The sequence below is a fragment of the Barbus barbus genome (genome assembly GCF_936440315.1).
Source record: "Barbus barbus genome assembly, chromosome: 16".
NCBI lineage: Eukaryota > Metazoa > Chordata > Actinopteri > Cypriniformes > Cyprinidae > Barbus > Barbus barbus.
In genome coordinates this window covers 15,247,817-15,266,197 of record NC_136744.1, presented here as the reverse complement: position 1 = coordinate 15,266,197, position 18,381 = coordinate 15,247,817, and the positions used below count along the sequence as shown (strand labels likewise).

The 18,381-nt window shown below is 38.4% G+C and overlaps 1 protein-coding gene across 1 annotated transcript in view; it reads left to right on the top strand.

The window, feature by feature from the left end:
- The window catches only part of LOC306882619 (DNA primase large subunit-like), a 74,745-nt gene that overhangs the window by 40,913 nt on the left and 15,451 nt on the right, over window positions 1-18,381 (top strand). The window contains exons 9-10 of the mRNA XM_079437365.1: window positions 2,964-3,036; window positions 3,819-4,004. Of these exons, the coding sequence (XP_079293491.1) occupies window positions 2,964-3,036; window positions 3,819-4,004 (259 nt within the window). The remainder of the gene's footprint in view (window positions 1-2,963; window positions 3,037-3,818; window positions 4,005-18,381) is intronic.

Sequence of the window (18,381 nt, the reverse complement as noted above, 5' to 3'; positions counted from 1 at the left end):
TTCCCTCTTAAAAGCCAGATTTCACGCGTAAATCAGTAAAATCATGTAACGTGACTTTTGCAAGATGGGACGTGCTTGATTTATTGAAGTAACATTATATTAGATTTATTAATGTTTTTAAAAGCGTGAAAGAGAACTTGTGCGCTCAGAGACGGAACACAACACGGCTATGTAATGTCATCTTTTAGCTGAAAGTATGTGCCTAAACGGTCAAATACACGCAAAAATGTGTCAAAATGCAGCGCTTAGTGATTATTCACGTAAACCCTCGTCGGTTATGTAATAAATTAAGGTAAACCGATGAGAATGAAAATACATGTGTAACGTTAAATTGCATCCATGTAGCTCTTAAAGTGACAGTGGGCTAATATTCCTGCTGCCGACTGTGTGCTTAATATTAATCAAACAACAAAAGATAAAGACAAAACCACTCGCTGCTCTTCACAGAAGGTCATTTGTAGCTTTAATAAGAAACAAAGGAAGTTTAATTCTTACAGTGAAGTCTGTTGTTTTATTTCACATTTGATTATTCAATTTCTATAGTAGGCTGTTAACTGAATACTTTTTCTGAATTTTTTGGGGTTATATGTCCCACTTATAATCGTGTTAAATAATCGTGATTATGATTTTTGTCATAATCGAGCAGCCCTAATCTGAAGTGCAGGTGTTGGGAGAGGGAGGTTGCAGGAGGTGTTAATGGTTGTGTGGAGAGGTGTTCAGAGCGAGTGTGGGGTGTTTTTTCAAACCTGCAAAAAAACTGATTCAGATCATCTGCCAGTTGTAGATTCTCCACAGTGCTGGGGGATGGTGTCTTGTAGTTGGTGATGTCTTTCAGACCTCAGAGTGGCTGGAAGTGAACTGAATCCTTAGTTTTTTTTTTTTTTTGCTTTGCCACTCTGATCTCCTTTTCCAGTGTGTATTTGGCCTGTTTATACAAGACTTTGTCCCCCTTCCTGTAAGCATCTTCTTTGGCCTGACGGAGCTGGCTGAGTTTTACAGTGAACCATGGTTTGTCATTGTTGTAAGTTAAATGAGTCCTGGTAGGAATGCACATATCCTCACAGAAACTGATATAAGATGTTACAGTCTCTGTGAGCTCGTCCAGATCATTTGCAGCAGCTTCAGAAACACTCCAATCAGCGAGGTTGAAACAGGCTTGTAAAACCCGCTCTGTTTCATTAGACCATCTCTTCACAGTCCTTAATACAGGTTTAGCTGATTTCAGTTTCTGCCTGTAGGTCGGTTTAAGATGAACCAAACCGTGATCAGAGAGTCCTAAAGCTGCCCGTGGGACAGAGTGATATGCATCCTTCATTGTGGTGTAACAGTGGTCCAGTATATTACTGTCTCTGGTGGGACATGCAACACACTGTCTGTATTTTGGCAGTTCACTGGAGAGATTTGCTTTATTAAAGTCCCTGAGAATGTGTACACTACGTTTCATTGATGTAAAAGCATGTCCCGCCCCCACGTGTTTTCCCTGTTGATTCTGCGTTGCAATCCACTATGATCAGCTGAAAGCCCGGCAGACTTAACGCACTGTCCGGAATGGCGTCATTCAGCCAGTTTTACGTGAAACACAGGGCAGCAGAGTTTGAAAAAAATCCTTATTTGTCCAGGAGAGCAGAAGGAGTTTGTCCGTTTTGTTGGGTAGAGCGTGGAGATTCGCCAGATGGATGCTTGGCAGCGCTGTTAAAAATCCGCACTGTCTGAGCTTCACGAGCTGATCAAACGCTGCAAGTCCTGAAGCGTTTGATCAGCGCCACTGCTCCACCAACTACAATGTCCAGCAAAACATCAGAATAAGCGAAAATCTGTGAAATATCGAGCGATGTGTACTGTCCAGCAATTCGTCTCTGGTGAAACTGATTGCAGGGATATAACTAAAGACAGGACAAACTAACAAAAACATAAAAACAACTGCGGAGCACGCCACGGAGGCAACCATCAGCAGCACCATTTTGAGACTTATTCATGGGAGTAATAACATTACTATTTTTGTCCCTAATGTAGTTAATACTATAATAAATAATAAATACTAATGTTCAAAAAAGAGTAAAAACAGTAATATTGTGGAGACTTATTACAATTGAAAATAACTGCTCTATTTTAATATATGTTAAAATGTCATTTATTCCCGTAATAGTAAAGCCATTTAAGCAGTCATCACTCCAGCCTTCCAGTGTCACATGATTCTTCAGAAATCATTCTAATATTCTGTTTTGGTGTTCAAGAAAAATTTCTTATTACTTATTCTGTCTTATTGTTACTTAAATTTTTTTTGGTGAATAGAAAGTTCAAAAGAACAGAATTTATTTGAAATATAAATACATATATTGAAAAATTACAAGTCTTTTGTGTCACTTTTGATCAATTTAATTAATCCTTTCTGAATAAAAGTATACAAGTTTGAGTGGTAGTGTATGTGTTCCAGTTCAATCTTTCTCCATTTGCAAAAATATCTTATGCACCATTCTTCATTCTTGCACACTGTGCTTTAGGCCATTTCATTTCGTCTTATAGTTTTTTTAATCTAGGCAAAATATTTGTCTTGTTTCCTACATTTGGTTCAGAGTAGAGGGGTGAATGTGTTAGGGATACAATGGACTTTCATATTATGAAAGTGAGATCAGGGCATAACCATCTTTGAGGAAAATGTGCAACAAATTAACTAAAATTTGCTTTAGTGGGCTAAAACTTTAGCTTACTTCAGTGTCTAAAATTCCCTCCAAGTTAGATATTTTTTAAAGAATGTAGCATTGCTAAGAAGAAAGCAGGTCTGCATCTTACAGAATCTGTATTGTTTCAAGGTATGCGCTCCACTTGCAGTGTTTTGTTCCTCCACCAGAAAACAGGAATGCGTTTGAATAACTTGCCTGTTAGTCAGTGTTCTACTCTGACCTTGTGATTTCTCTTCACTGTGATTGGCTCTCATCATTTGTTCCCTTATTCTTTTGTTGTAGCCATGCCTATGTGGGTCAGGACTACAGCATTCAGAAGAACATTGGGAAAATTTCTCTTGAGCAGATTGATGCGGTAAGTAACAACTAAAGTTATTGACAGAGTTGCATTAATTCTCTAAAATGCTATATATATGCAAAGGAGTATTTTTTTATTAATTAATTTATTTTAAAAAATGATTTGTGCTTAAAAGGATTTATTGGGAATTTTACGAATTTATTGGGTCTCAGGAGAGTGTCCTTCACTACTTGCTTTATATTTGGCTCGAGTCTTGTCAAAAAAAAATTTTTTTTTCTTTCCCTGAATTCTCAAGTTACTAGGACATTGAGCATGTCCTACTTTGGTGGTTGGAGTGGATGTGCACAGATGTTTCCTGGGAAGAAAGCTGTCTGTGGAAAGATCTGCTGAGTGTGTGTGTGTGTGTACGCTGGTTGCTGTTCCAATTAAGTGGCTCATCAGTACATGCAAATTTTGTCCTTCACTTTTTGCTTTTATTTGAACATTATTGGATGCACAGAAGTCTTTTGTAATTAAAGCCTTTGCATTAAAACAAAGTGCCTCTGTTTCGAATCCTCATGTCAGTATTTCACCACATTGCAACCAGGTGCGATAAAACTATTCCTTGTAAATGCAAATGTTTTTTTTTTTCCTAATCACACATAATTGTACATTTTAAAATCAAATATTTCTTGATTGGCTGTGATTGTGTCACAGTTGTTTATAGTGGACCTTTGGTCTCTGTGTTTGTCGTCTTTTAAGGAACTGATACTGTAGCTGTCTGCACCTCAGAATTTGCAAATTTATAAATCAAGCCATTTTTAATAACCACTCTCTTCTCTTTTCTTCGCTTCCACCAGCTCTCGGGCAAGTCCTTTCCTCTGTGTATGAGGCATCTCCACAAGGCACTGAGAGAGAACCACCACCTGCGGCACGGTGGGCGCATGCAGTACGGCCTCTTCCTCAAAGGCATTGGTCTTTCTCTGGAACAGGCCCTGCAGTTCTGGAGGTCAGAGTTTGTCAAAGGGAAAGTCGATGCAGACAAGGTAACTCTTCATCTTCAGCTTGTACTCCCTCACATTGTCCTGGTTTTCCACAGGTTTTTGTCCCCAGATGGTTACTTTAGTATATTTTTGTGTTTGTAGCAATTCTTTGATGTTCTACTTCTTTTTGATGATGTCATTCTCTTTCTTCATCCCTCAATAACTCTTAAGAGGGTCACCCAAATGAATGAGAGAAGATATTAGAAGGCCAAGTTATTAAATTCTCTTATTTTGATGCTGGAGATAATTTGCCGTCCTTCCATCGTGTCCTTAATTACAATTCTAGACGAACACGTAAGATCTTATTTTTTGTGCTTGGTACATTAAACAAGAAAATTACACTCCCAATCTCAGAACCATGTTTCCCTCCCTCCCTGCACTCCGCAAATGAATGCTTATTCCCAGCTGATGCTCAATCAAGGAGAAACAAATGAATTTCAGATCCTTACCTGAGAATGGCCGTCCTGACGGGCACGCCTTTGAAGTAATTGTCAGTCTCATGAGAGATCAGCTCAGAAATCACTTATTACTTGATGAATTTCTCTCTGGCTGCTCCAGCTGTTCTGGGACCCCCAGTTTTATTTTTTTCCTGTTTCTTTTGGGATTGTAGCTGCTTTGTTATTATTTTTTAGGGATGCACCTACATTAGTTTTTTTGGGCTGATGGCAACCAATAAAATATCCAATAACTAACTGATTGTTAAACCATAACTTGACACAAAGTAGGTGTTGATTAACCTTTGCATATTGGTGAGCTGGACAACACTAAATTAACTAAATTTTCTTAGTTATTAGTCCGTAATATATGGGGTCTCTGCAGGTCCTTCTGCATGGATATTAGGGATGCGCGGTATACCGGTACTGGAAAAATACTGGTATATATTATATTTCAAACGGTACGATATCATAATTTTGCTCATACGCTGCTGTTGCGAAGTCCACCTGTAGGTGGCAGTGCTTCCCAAATTGCTGCGCAACCGGTAAATGTGACAACAGAACAATGCTATGGATCAAACATATTAAACTATCAACGCACCCGAAATTAATAAGAGAACAGTAGAAGTGAAATATGGCATTACTCTGCATACAAAACAGATGACAAAAGTGAACGAACTGAATGTTTTTAGAGAATTAAGAGATCGACAGGTGAGTAGATCATTCATAAATTCAGATTTAATTTGAACTTTTATTTACAACTGCTCAACGCACATACAGATGTGATACAGTAAGATCAAACGTGCATGTGTGACACTAGAACCAGTGAAGTTTTGCTCACGTAATATATGCACTTGCATTTCATACAATCTAATATTAATTGAATTTGAATTAAACAAGAGTGCTATATTAATTTTAGTATCAATAATATGAAGGGAATGTTTCTGCTGCGCTGCCTACCGCTAATATGATGCAGCCGAGAGAGCGAGATTTATATTTAATGCTTTTTCTTTGGCTATCTGAGTCTGAAATCTGAAAACAATCTGAGAGAGAGAGAAATAATAACATGATTTTGAATATTAATTAGTTAGAATAACACTTCACAATAAAGCATTAATTTACTTGTATTTTTTTCTTCAAACTCAGTCAAAATGTAACCTATGTTTTCTGTTACATTTTGAGACCTTTTGTTCACACAGTTTGAACTGAAAAGATAAGAAGATTTGAATATATTTTCATTGTATTACTTAAGTTATATATTTTTTTTCCCTTCAACATCAAAATGTAACCTATGTTCGCTGTAGGTTTCTTGTTACAGTTTGATACAAAGGTATTAAGATAAGAATCAGTTTTTATTATATTTTTTTTTTTATAAAATTGTTTTCAATTCAGTTATTTTTGAGGCTGGTTATTTGTCACCTATGGTATGGATTTAGCATCGATATCGAGGTATTAAGTTCTGGTATTGTACCGAAGCCAAAATTATGGTGTCGAGCCATCCCTAATAGGTATATGATATTAATTAGATTTTTGCAGGTCTTAAACAGTTATAAAAAGTCTTACATTTGATTTGAAAAACTCTGCAGATGAATTAAACTCTGATTTATCATATATTGTGGACATTTGAAATTTTGGTGCTTTCTTATTTTTATATTGACTCCGTGAATAAGGAATATTTTTTGCTCTTGTCGAGCTGATGTAATGCTAACCATCCAGAATTTGTGCCTGAACGTTTCCTCCTCCTTTTTTTCCCTTCCTAAAGCGTTACAGGGTTTATTAGACTGTATTTGTGTCAGCAGCTCAGATATCGAATACGCAATTGATCTACTTTTGTGCACAAGTGTTTGACTGTCCAAGAAATTTAAAGTGACGGAGCATTCCTAAGCACTGGCATATTTTGTGTCAATGGCAGAACTTCAAGGGAAATCTCCTGAAACTCTCTGAAGCTCTGCCTGTTTGGATGCTTCGGAAAGATGTGAAGTATTCATGACTGGTGCAGGATAGCATTTTGTTGTAATGTAATTTATTCAAATCATACTATAAATCATCTATACTATTAGCAGCTAATACTCAGTTAATTTTTGGATTGAGGCAACATGATTCAATTGTACCACCACAGTGAATGCATGGTGGTACATATACTAAATGGTTTTGTCATGTTCTGATGAATGAGTAGATACCTTGAGTGAAGGACAGCACAGCCTGTGCTAGCTGTACTAGAAATAACAATATGGTACTAACAATAACATGGGAGTTTTTGAGTGGTCTGCAATTGAGATGAAGATCAGCATCTGAAGTGAATAAGCTAAAATGAATAAGCTGCACAATGAATTTGCCGATTTCTGCATTCACATGGGCACAGATGAATGGTGGGCAATATTCTGTGACATCGTTGTGATGCAAAACAAGTGAAAAATTTGGGTCATTTTCTACAGAATAGTGCTTTTTGTATTTTGGAGGAAATAAGATGTCAGTTTACTTTTAAAAAGCAATGCAAGAAGATCAAGAGGACAGACAAGATGGGGAAATGGGAAATGTATTACCAAGCACCTGCAAAGCAAAATGGAAAATTACCACAAATTGCTGGACTTTAAATAGGTTAGACTGACATTCTTAAATGGTAAGATTATGTTCAACAAATCATGTTGACTTTTGGCATTTACCGTAAATGACCTTTTTTTTTTTTTCATACCATCACCAAAGAAAAACTTTAGAAAATAGCTGGAATAAGTTTGATCTTAATAAAAGTGCCAGCCCACTTTTTCAGTAGGGGTCTGAATCTTTGAAACGCCTTTCGGGCATCCAAGTGCAGCTCCTATCTCTTTGTATGGGGAACCATCAAATTCTCCAAAACGGTTCACTAAGCTTACGATTAAATTTAATATTTGAAGTCACCAATGAAATCGGACAACAACTGTGTCATAAATGTTGTTTCTTTTGCTCAAATAGCGTTATAAAAAGCTTATTTCTCAGGCTAGATCAACCAGTGCGCATGCGCAGTCCTGAGCGCGCGTCTCAGAGCGCTGACTGTTTCTATAGCAACCGGGACTTCTAACGGCAGCTGCAGTGACGCGCTGACTTTACTGATTAATGATTGGTTCTTTCAGTCAGAAGGCGGGGCTTCCTGCGATTGAGTGGCCATATTGAGCGTTGCATTTTTCCCCATTCAAAACAATACGAGTGACATGTCTTAGGTATTCTATAGTCTTTGCTTAGAGTTAGTAAAATGTCTAAAGTCTAAATAAAGTGTTACCGAAATGCAATTTATAAACTTTAGTGATGATGAGACTGCATGTCCTGCCAAACCTCATGGCAGGTGCGTCATCAGCTTGAGAATTTTTTGAGATCGGCCTTTATAGAGCCAGCCGATCAAACATCCCAACACGATTATCGGCTGATAGCGATCGGTAACCGATCAATCGGAGCACCCCTATTTTTCAGCAGCCTTGTTTCTGGACATATTTTCCCATAGGGCTTCCAGGAGATTGCAGAACTGTTTTGGCACAAATTCCTTGTAGCAATTATCTGATTGTTGTTTATTTTTAATAGAATCATGGATAATTATAGTTTTTCAACAGGAATTCCGCTGTTAAACATGATTATTTAAAAAGTAAGTTGAAATAATGTAGACTGATTAAGAAAAAAGCATATGCCATTTATTAACAACCTCAGAGAACCCAACAGGTCTGTCTTTAAGTTATCATTAAAAATAAACTCCCCTATGGAGAACATTTTTGTGGTTTTTAATTCTGGAACCCTTCTATTGCATATATACAGTGTAAATTCATTAGACACGCTTTTTTTAGGGCCCTCTACACCAGTGTTAATTTCGTCAACGAAGACGGCGTCGAAAAATATTCGTCAACGAACCTTTTTTCTGACTAAGACGAGACATTGATGAGCTAAAACTAATATCTGATAATAAAAACTATGACAAAATGTATGCCGTGTCTTTGTTAACAAGACGAGACTGGACTAAAATGTTATTTGAGGACTACCTACATCCTATAGGCTAAGGTAACTGTCTTGTCTTACAACATGTGCATCTCTTTCATTTGATAAGGGGCGTTTTCTTATCTAGTCTCAGTATGGCAGCCTCAGTGGACAGATAGGCTACCAAAACGCGAACTAGCGATCTGAAACAATGGCCTCAGCACCCGAAGGGTTAGGGACTGGGTGGCCAGACACCCCGTTTTTCCCGGGAGTCACAATTCGTTGTCGATTAACTTAAAGTTAGTGAAGGCGGGATAGGTGAAATCACGCTGATAGAAGTGCTCTCTCTCGTGCACGCTCCACTTCAGTTCTCATACAGAGCACGATCAGTTCTCAGTGCTCAAATACACACACATCAGTCCAAATGTCTATAGAGTCAGAGTATCTCACGTAAATACAGTCGGTTATGCCTTAAGTGAGCGTAAACAGGTGGGTGAAAACTGAATGTGTGTCAGTATTACATACATACCTTCCGTCTTAAATGGACAGCATTCCTAATTATCTGTCATAAAAGTTAACCAACAAAAGATGTTAAATAAATGTATACTTAAGTAAATCTACTGTATCTGAAAAATTAGTTTAATTTGTATCTCTACCAAAAAATTAAATTTATTCCAGTTTTTTCAAATTCAGTACTTTATTCAAATTTCTCCTAAGCTTAATTGATTTGGTCTAAAGAGAGAAGAATCGATGACTATTTTTGTTTGAATACTACATATAAAATAGCTACCAAAATAAATGTTGGTAAGTTACTGCAGTTTGACTAAAAGTAATGACTAAAAGTTGACAAAAATGCAATGACTTTTTGTCGACTAAAACTATGAAAGACTCAAATGACTCAAATGTGACTAAGACTATTAAGCATTTTTGTCTCAAGATAAAGACTAAGATCAAATCAAAAATTAACACTGCTCTGCACACCCTTTTTTGGTCCCTTTCAAGTATGTAGATCAAGTCAGCGGACACATGCCACCCTACATGTAAAGACCAGTGCCCCTGTGCAAAGCAATTACATTTTGTGATATAATGCCCTGGAGCTGTGTATTCAAGCGCTATCCCAGTTCTTGCTGCTTCACTTCCACACTTGCCTCCACGGCAGTAGCTTAAAATAGGACTCGCAGGACAAGAATGGTTTGCAGTGGCCGGCCTTCAGTAAATCAAAATCCAGGCCAATTTATTTCTATTAGAAATGCTGCGGCACAAGTCCATCTGAAACTTCTGTGCACAGTCGAGTGGAAAAAATCTAATATTCATATCCTGTGTGCCCTATTCTTTGTTTTTGTCCTTGCTCTTAACATGTTCCCTGAAGCTAAATTCAAGTACAGATATAGTGAGCATGGAAATGAATGAGTAAATTTGGATGGGCATGCCAAAGTAGTTTAACCCTACAATGTTTCCCTGCCTGCGGCCTGAGTTGGTGGGATAGGATTCAGCACCCTTGTGTCCCTACAAAGGAGAAGTGATTTGAAAAATGGATATATGAATAGAAGTATTTTTAACCTATATTATGTAACATTTACATTACTGCTGTCAAGTTTGGGGTCAGGATTTTATTTTAAGTTAACTTTTATTCTAGCAAGGATAGATTAAATTAATCAAACATGTAAAGACCTTTACATTTTTACTTTTTTAAATTTCAAATAAATTCATTTGTTCTATTAGGGCAAATTTCACGATTTGATTTGATTCTGACTCACAATCTTTCATTTCAAGTTGATTCAAGTTGAAATTTAATATAAATTATTTTGGAACAGCCAATCAGAGGCGTTTAAGTTAGAATCCACTCACTGCTCAAATCGCCTGAGATTTTGATCAGGTGTTGTGTTCAGTAGGGCTGCCCTCTAATAGTCGATTAAAAGTCGACAGGCGACGCCACGCAGTCCTTGACTAACAGATCGCTCGCTTATCATTCATCGACCTCAAAAATGGTTTATCATCTGAAATAAGTATTAGCAACATTACATGGCTGCTCAATGTAATGTTATCCTAGAGAAATGTGCTCTGTTCAAGTGTCTGTGCGGAGTGTGGAAGCTGGATAGCGCTCACTGCAGGACAGATGGAGGCACCGGTGCGCTCACTTACTCCTAAAATACTGGTCATTTTTGGTCATACAGATAAGAGTAATACATCTTTAGTATCTGTAAAGACTACGTTTATTTGTGTGCACTCACAATAAAAACAAATTGCACTTTTGTGAAATAATGAAAGCAAACAGTATGCGCTTACTGCTGTCTCGGTCTGTGAACTTGAGCGCGAAACTCCATGTATATCTTTGCCTTACAGATGTGCCGTATGAAACATGCATACAGGTGCATCACTACTGCGGAGATGAGTCAGTGTCACCAACTTCATCTCTTAAACAGAGAACGAAGAAAGCACTAGTTTATCAAAATATTAAAATGTTAATGCAGTCTCCGTACTGTTTTTCATTGACGCATTCATAATCATTACTTCTGCTGGTAAGTGTGCTGTGGCAAGCTTTATGCGTGTGCTTGAGCGCTTATTAGGCTATGTAGGCAATTAAAGGCTCATATTTAAATGGTTTATTAATAAACGTGCGATTAGTAGACAAATGCTTAAAATGAACGACTACTAGTCGACCAGAAAAATCCTTAGTGGAGGACAGCCCTAGTGTTCAGCGCATATTATCTCATTATAGCAAAGTGTAGACATGATGTAAATAAGAGATTCATTGTGCAGTGTTGAGTACTTCTTTGAATATAATGTAACTTTGTGGGATTGCGATGAACTAAGATTAGTGACAGCTTTTTAGTGATTTTAGTTTTAGTAAGAAGCACCCTTAGTGATTTGATTCTGGAGCCAGGCTTGTTCAAAAGTAACAAAGCACAAAGCTTACTGCAATTTATTGGATGGGAGGTGCACTGCAGTGTTCTATTCAATAACTGAAAACAGGCTAGACTAATCGATTCTTGGGATAAGAATCGATTAAAATGGAGAAGTCTTATCTTTTTTTTTTACACATCCCTACTGTCTGTCTGTCTTTCTCAATGGATGGATGGATATATTAGTTGCGCATTTCTCCCGTTTTTACTTTTAATCCCAAATAAATATCAACAACAGCAAATCTCAAAATATATACATTTTTATGCTGTACATTGTAATTTCGTGATGCTTAAATTTCAATTATAGCATTTAAATGATTGAGTTTAGTTTTTTGTTTTATTTCTTAGACATTGGTATAGAATTGTATTACTATTACGGTAATGGTGTAAATGGTTAAAATCTGTTTGGAAATGGTCCTTGTGTTAGTAAAAACCTTTCACAGTTTGCCGCCTCTGCTAAAAGTTGAAGCAGCTCTCCTATGCACCAAACATTTACTGTGCTGCACTGCCAGCACCGAACATGCTCGAGTTCAAAGAGGTGCTTTTGCTTTGACTAGTGCTAAGCCACTTTCACAGACTCAAAAGCAGTCAGAGGGTGTCCATTTACAAATATTCCTTCTCTTAGCCACCAGCCATTCCTCTGGAAGAAGTCAGGAGGTGGAAAAAATAAAAAATAAATAAAAGAACACATCCAGACAAACACATTCTCTGATGGTCACGCACTGCCACTCGCAAAAGTGCCCCATTTCCAGGGTGGCTGCATCCCCCTCAGTCTGCCCTCTCAGGTGGAACTCAGTCCACCCACTCACAGCGAACACAGCCTTCCTTACAAACAGCGCATGGTGGAGTTGGTGGGATGCAGGTCGCAGCTCTGTGAGTGATGTATGCGAGGTGTCAAGGATATCAGACGGCACAAAGCCCCCATTAGCATTCCACTTTCACTGGCAAATAAACAACCGCGGCAACATCTCAGTCTGGACCACTTGTTTTGATTTGGTAGTGGGTGTGGGTGGTCGCAGATAATATCCTGAGGAATAATCTATGCATTTCTTTATGACGGAATTGGTTCAATGTTGTTTTGCCTTTCACAGCTTTCTGTTACTTTCTACTTTGGCATGCGTGAAGGGATGCCGCCATTTAGCACCTAATGTTCAGATACGCTTCTTGTTAACGGTAGCTGTGCATTATACATGCAGTTCAGGTTTTATGCACCCTGATGAGTAAAAAAGCACTCTGCTGTTTTGGTAAAATCCACTTTTTTTTTTTTTGCTCCTTTGGTCCACGGTTATTAATCTGCAGTAAATTGCACAGCTCTTTAGTTGACAGTAAAGCAACAACAATAATCATAATAAATAATGATGACAATAATTATAGTACAAGCAACTGCGAGTTCACCTAACAACATTCTGTATGCAGCACCAAAATGGTTTACATGGAAAATATTGTCACGAGTCATTGATTTTTGGTTGAATAAATTACTGTTTACCCCGAGGCTGATCTGTCTGATTGCTGCATGAAGCGCGGGACCCTGATGGCACCTGCTACATATCAGTGGCATGGATTTTGTGTGCAGTCTCATTCACCCAGGAACGGCTGAGGGCTGGCAGTTATGGCCTTCCATGCTCCTCTCTGGCTAAATGGTTGCTGTTAACACTCATTTTGATTGAGTGAGCACAATGTCAGGTGCGCCAGGGTGACGCTCATTAGACTCTCACATACCACTCCACTGTCCACTGCCGAGGGACATTTCTTGAGCACAAGAGATTCTACTCTTCAGCCATAAGGGAGAGTCTGGTTGAATTAATGTGGCTTTACTGGTTTATATTGTGTGTTTATATAAACTAGATTTTTCATATTTAAGGTCTCTTCATAGCAACACAGATCTTCAGCAAAAAAAAAATTGGGGTGATTTTTGTATAATGCCACTCTGTGTATACAGCCGCTTTCGTATTTTATAATGACAGCGGACTCTTCTCAGCTGCTCCAGCAATGGATGCAACCCGGAAAACTATCAGCATGGATTTTTGCTGATAGTTCCAGCAACTCTATTGGTGTCGATTAATCTGCAAAACCGATATATCGGTCGACCTCTAGTAAGGACATTGTTAAAATAGTCCATGTGACATCAGTGGTTCAATCTCTTCTGTGTCAGACTTTGCATGTTCACAACAGTACCACGATGCAAGCGTATGGTGCTGCTGACGCAGGAGCCAGTGTTCTGACATAGAACCCGATTGCACTGCGACTTGTTTGCAAAGAGAGCAATGCGCACGCATGCATTGTGGAACTGTCCTGAACGCACGTCGAAGTCTGACACAGAAGAGAAGAAATTGTTTTACAAAGTTATTATTTTTGTTTTCTTTGTGCACAAAAAGTAATCTCATAGCTTCAGCAAATTATGGTTGAACCACTGATATCACATGGACTATTTTAATGATGTCCTTACTACCTTTCTGGGCCTTGAATGTGTCAGTTGCCTTGCTGTATATGCAGGGTCAGAAAGCTCTCGGATGTCATCAAAAATGTCTTAATTTGTGTTCGAAAGTTGAATGAAGGTCTTAGGGTTTTGGAACAACATGAGTGTGAGTAATGACAGAATTTTCATTTTTGGGTGAACTATCCCTTTCAGTTTCTGACACGAGAAGGAAAAGTTATACAGTACTTACGTGTTTTCTCAGAGACACAATTAAATTTTATCAAACAAAACCAAATGCAAAAGTTCAGAGAGCCACATCTGGATTTTTCCTTTGCTATTCACTGTTATTTAGAAAAAATAATCATAGTTTTAGTGTGAATCGTATTGGTGGGCCAGCTGTATTCACAGTGCGAGGTAAAAGATATTACAACCTCTCTGTACAAAAAAATCGTGTGCATTTAACAGCATGGCAATTTGTCTCCATCAGAACAGTTGCATTAACAGCTGTTGATTCAAATTTAAAATGTTTATCGCACCGAATTTTGGCACTGAACATTCATCTCTGTGTAAACAGGCCTATACAGTTTCAAAACTGAGGCTTTTGCAAAGTTGTAAGAGTTGTGGATGGTTAGCAGGGCATTGCTGTGCAGTTTCTATGGTATTTTAAATGTTTATTAGTGTATTTCTCAAGTGTTTGCGTGGCGGTTGTTCACTGCCCCAAATTCCTGTGACTATTCCAGTCTCTAGATATATTCTTGGGTCCAGTTGTCAATGTGATTTCACAGTGTGTGGGTCTGTCTTGTGTGATGCCACAGAAGTGAAAGCTAAACTTGATAAAATGTCCTGCTGTGGCTGGTTAGGATAGAAACTCAGGTTTACATGGAAACAAAGCTTTCATATCGTAGCTTTACCGCAACGATCCTGGTTAAGATAAATTGTTAAGGGTGTCGTTTTTGTTTTAATGCTTCCCTGTTAAGTATGTTAAAGAACTGTTCCTCATTATATGGATTTATTAAATTAATTGTTAAGCAACCTAATTGAAATATTCATTCCCCTCACTAATTAGCAAGTATCAAGTAGGTTTGCATTTGTATTTTATTCAACAAACTTCAAAAAGGAAGAAAGAACATATAACGTTTTTTTGTCTCCCAGAGATTTTCTGTTTTCTGATAATAGACTTTAATCAATAACAAAAAGCTTTTGCTGTGAATAATCCAGCCATGAGTTACTTTAAGGATGCGTAGCATGTAGAATAATCTCATAACAGGTCATCTCGATTCTTTCTAAAGTACGTTATAGCCACTTTGTCTTTACACAGCGCTGAATCATTTAACATTCACATGGGGTGAGTAATCTTCTTCAAAAGAGCATTAGCATGCAAAATATTCCATGAAAAGACAAAGGTAATTACAATACATTTGAGCATTTTGCCAGTAACCTTTAAGGCGCATGAATCACTGTTTGGCTTATTCACCCATGCTGAGGGGGGCTTGAAGGATGGATGTTGGAAGCGGGGCATCTCACACCTCACTATTTTTATTTAATTGAACCATGATGCCTTTTTATTATTCTACACCAATGGCCTCAGCACTAGAAAGTACAGCTTGTGGATTTGCAGCACACGGGAACGATACCAAAGCTACAGATTCTTTGGCTTTGACACTTGTGGGTATTTTCTACCCTCCAAACATTTGATTGTGTTGCTTTCGAGTTGAACCTGTTTATTATAATCATAAAACATAAGAAATCGTCTGGCCAGAAGTATCATTTTGTCTCAGATTGCGCTTGGCATCGAGGTGTTTTGTGAAGGCATAATGGGAATCTTCCTGAAACCTGTCTCTATACCTTTTTATATTCCCACATTCTTTTCCTCACCTCCGTTTCTTAATGTTTCCCTCAGGGAGAGTGAGGAGAATAATTTATGGAAAAAAATGTATTCCCCTTCCTAGTGTCAAAAAGGTAACTGCTCTACAAGGAACTGTGATGGTGACAAAAGTGGCTGCGTTGTTTACCAGTCTGGCTGTCTAAAATGTCCCCCACGCCCCCCACAGCAGCTGCCTGTTTAATTAGAGCATCGGGCCCCCAAGAGACCAGCAGCTCCTCCTGCACACTGTATGGAGAAATCCAGACCCTCTCAATCACTCAGGCCCCTAACTGTTCACACTGTTTACTCAGCCGAGTCTGCATGCACCACAAAAGCTTAAGCTTAACATAGTAAAAAAGCCAGTGAATAACAGAGGAACATGCAATGTATATTTTAAATGTATAACGGTATTTTAAAATAAAGCATTATTAAGGTTTGTCACACCACAAGCTCTAGTGTGTCATCAAGACATGATTTCAGGCCACCCAAAAAATCTTGAACACACAAATGGTGTAAAACTGTAACAGTCTAACTCTACAGTTCAGTACAGCATAGTTCACAGTCTTTGTAATGTGTGTTTCAGCAATCTTCCCATGTCGGTCATTTAGTTAAAAAAAAAAAATCCTATTAATACTTTCCCCTTAAAAACATACTACCGAGAGTGTAGTCTGCGCTATACGGACGCATATGAGCATTGTGCTCGTGTCTATAGCAGCATCACGCACGTGAGTGGTGCATTAAAATAATTTAAACTTTTACACGCAGCTTCGCTCATCAATGTCAGTTTCACAACAGTGGACCAATCAGAAGACCCCGGAGGCGGGGCAAGCGTTGCAAGCTTTTGTTTACAGTAGCATGTTGGCATGGCAACTTTTTTATTTGACAGCAACATGTCTGAGTAGGCATTCTGCGCTGTGCTTATTTTAAAAACCATTCCTGGGCACTGCGTCTCACAGTTTTAGACGCAAAGACGTGTTCTGTGTGAACGGCTAGTAAGAACGTAGAGTAAAGTGAAGTGAAGTGACATTCAGCCAAGTATGGTGACCCATACTCGGAATTCGTGCTCTGCATTTAACCCATCCAACGTGCACACACACAGCAGTGAACACACACACACACCGTGAACACACACCCGGAGCAGTGGGCAGCCATTTATGCTGCGGCGCCCGGGGAGCAGTTGGGGGTTCGGTGCCTTGCTCAAGGGCACCTCAGTCGTGGTATTGAGGGTGGAGAGAGCGCTGGACATTCACTCCCCCCACCTACAATCCCTGCCGGCCCGAGACTCGAACCCGCAACCTTCGGATTACAAGTCCGACTCTCTAACCATTAGGCCACGACTTCCCCTAAGTCTTCCCCTAAATACGTGCATATAGCGTGACAGGACAAGATCACTGTCTCAGCATTTACGTTCATTATTTAAAACATTTGTTTACAGGAGTTATTTTCTACTTTTCACACGACCATTTTTAAAATGTTTTTTGTTTGTAAGAGATGCTGTTTTTTTTCTACAATTGACATGGCAAAATTCATTTTGTTTGCAAAATTTTTTTTAGTAAACTTGAATTGTGACTTTTTATTAAGACGTCTTCATTTCAAGTAAGCTTTCATTTCAATTGTTCGAAATATTCAACAAATAACCATAAATAAAAACTTTTATTTTGGATGCGATTAATCGCAATTAATCATTTGACAGCATATATATTGTGCAGTCAGACAAATAACAATTGTATGGGACAGCAAATAATTAAAATTGTGTTCTTTAATTGTCTAGTGTATCTTAAGAACAGCAACAGTTTATCTGTGGCACTTCATCCATTGTTGTCAGTGAGACTCAGAGCTGGCCCCACAGACTGGCAGAGAGCCGTGCCCAACCTCTCTTTTCATCTGGGTTTGCACTTAATGCCTCTACCAATACATCCATCTTTTGAACTCACATTTTGTCTTCCTGTTCCTTCTTTTGCAGAGCAATCTTAAGAAATTGTAGTGGTTTGCACTCCTTTCCACACTCCATTCTTTAGGAACATAAAGCATTGCCTTTTGTCAGAGATATGAAAGGCTGATTGTATCACCCCTGAGCAGTGATTTTGGACTTCAATGGGTTTATGTATATTTTTCAATGTTGCCATCCCTGACACGCTTTACATTTTCACAGCTTATCTCATATTAGCAAGTCAGTATCACTTTATCACTCTTTCCACACTTTGGCATAAATGGCATCAATTTAACATGGACTTTTACTGCAGTCACAAAGAACTGCTTTGCCGATGGTCATACTAAGATCCTGCGTCTGTCTGTGGCACATACATCTGTGTGCTGCTGACAAAAAGAGAGAGATTTCCTATGATGTTATCTGTATTCCCACAGGGTACAATATGAATTCAGTGAGCTGTGTTTTAGCAGATTTGCCAGACAGTCTTTTTTTCTAATATAATCACCTACTCTCCTGAGCTCTTCAATACAGTGGGTGTACTGTCGCAGCTTAAATCGAGTTTTACTAGCTTTCTGTCGCAATGTGCTTAAACTCCTATTGTTTGGCTAGGTCATATTAGGTGCCGGTCGACTGTGGGGAAAAAATGGCTTCAATAACTCAGTGTAGGGCTGTGCGATTTGGGGAAATATATCTAATTGCAATTTTTTTTTTTACACACATTGCGATTTGATTTGCGATTTTTAAATTTGCAAAGTCAAGCTTCAGCTCAATATTGTCAATAATGTGCAGCACAGTATGAGTATCGTTACCCTGCTGAAAAAAAACACCAAAAAAACTATAGAAACCATCACATCTTATAGTTTCCATAAAAGCCATTACAAAATTCCTTTTTGTTTTGGG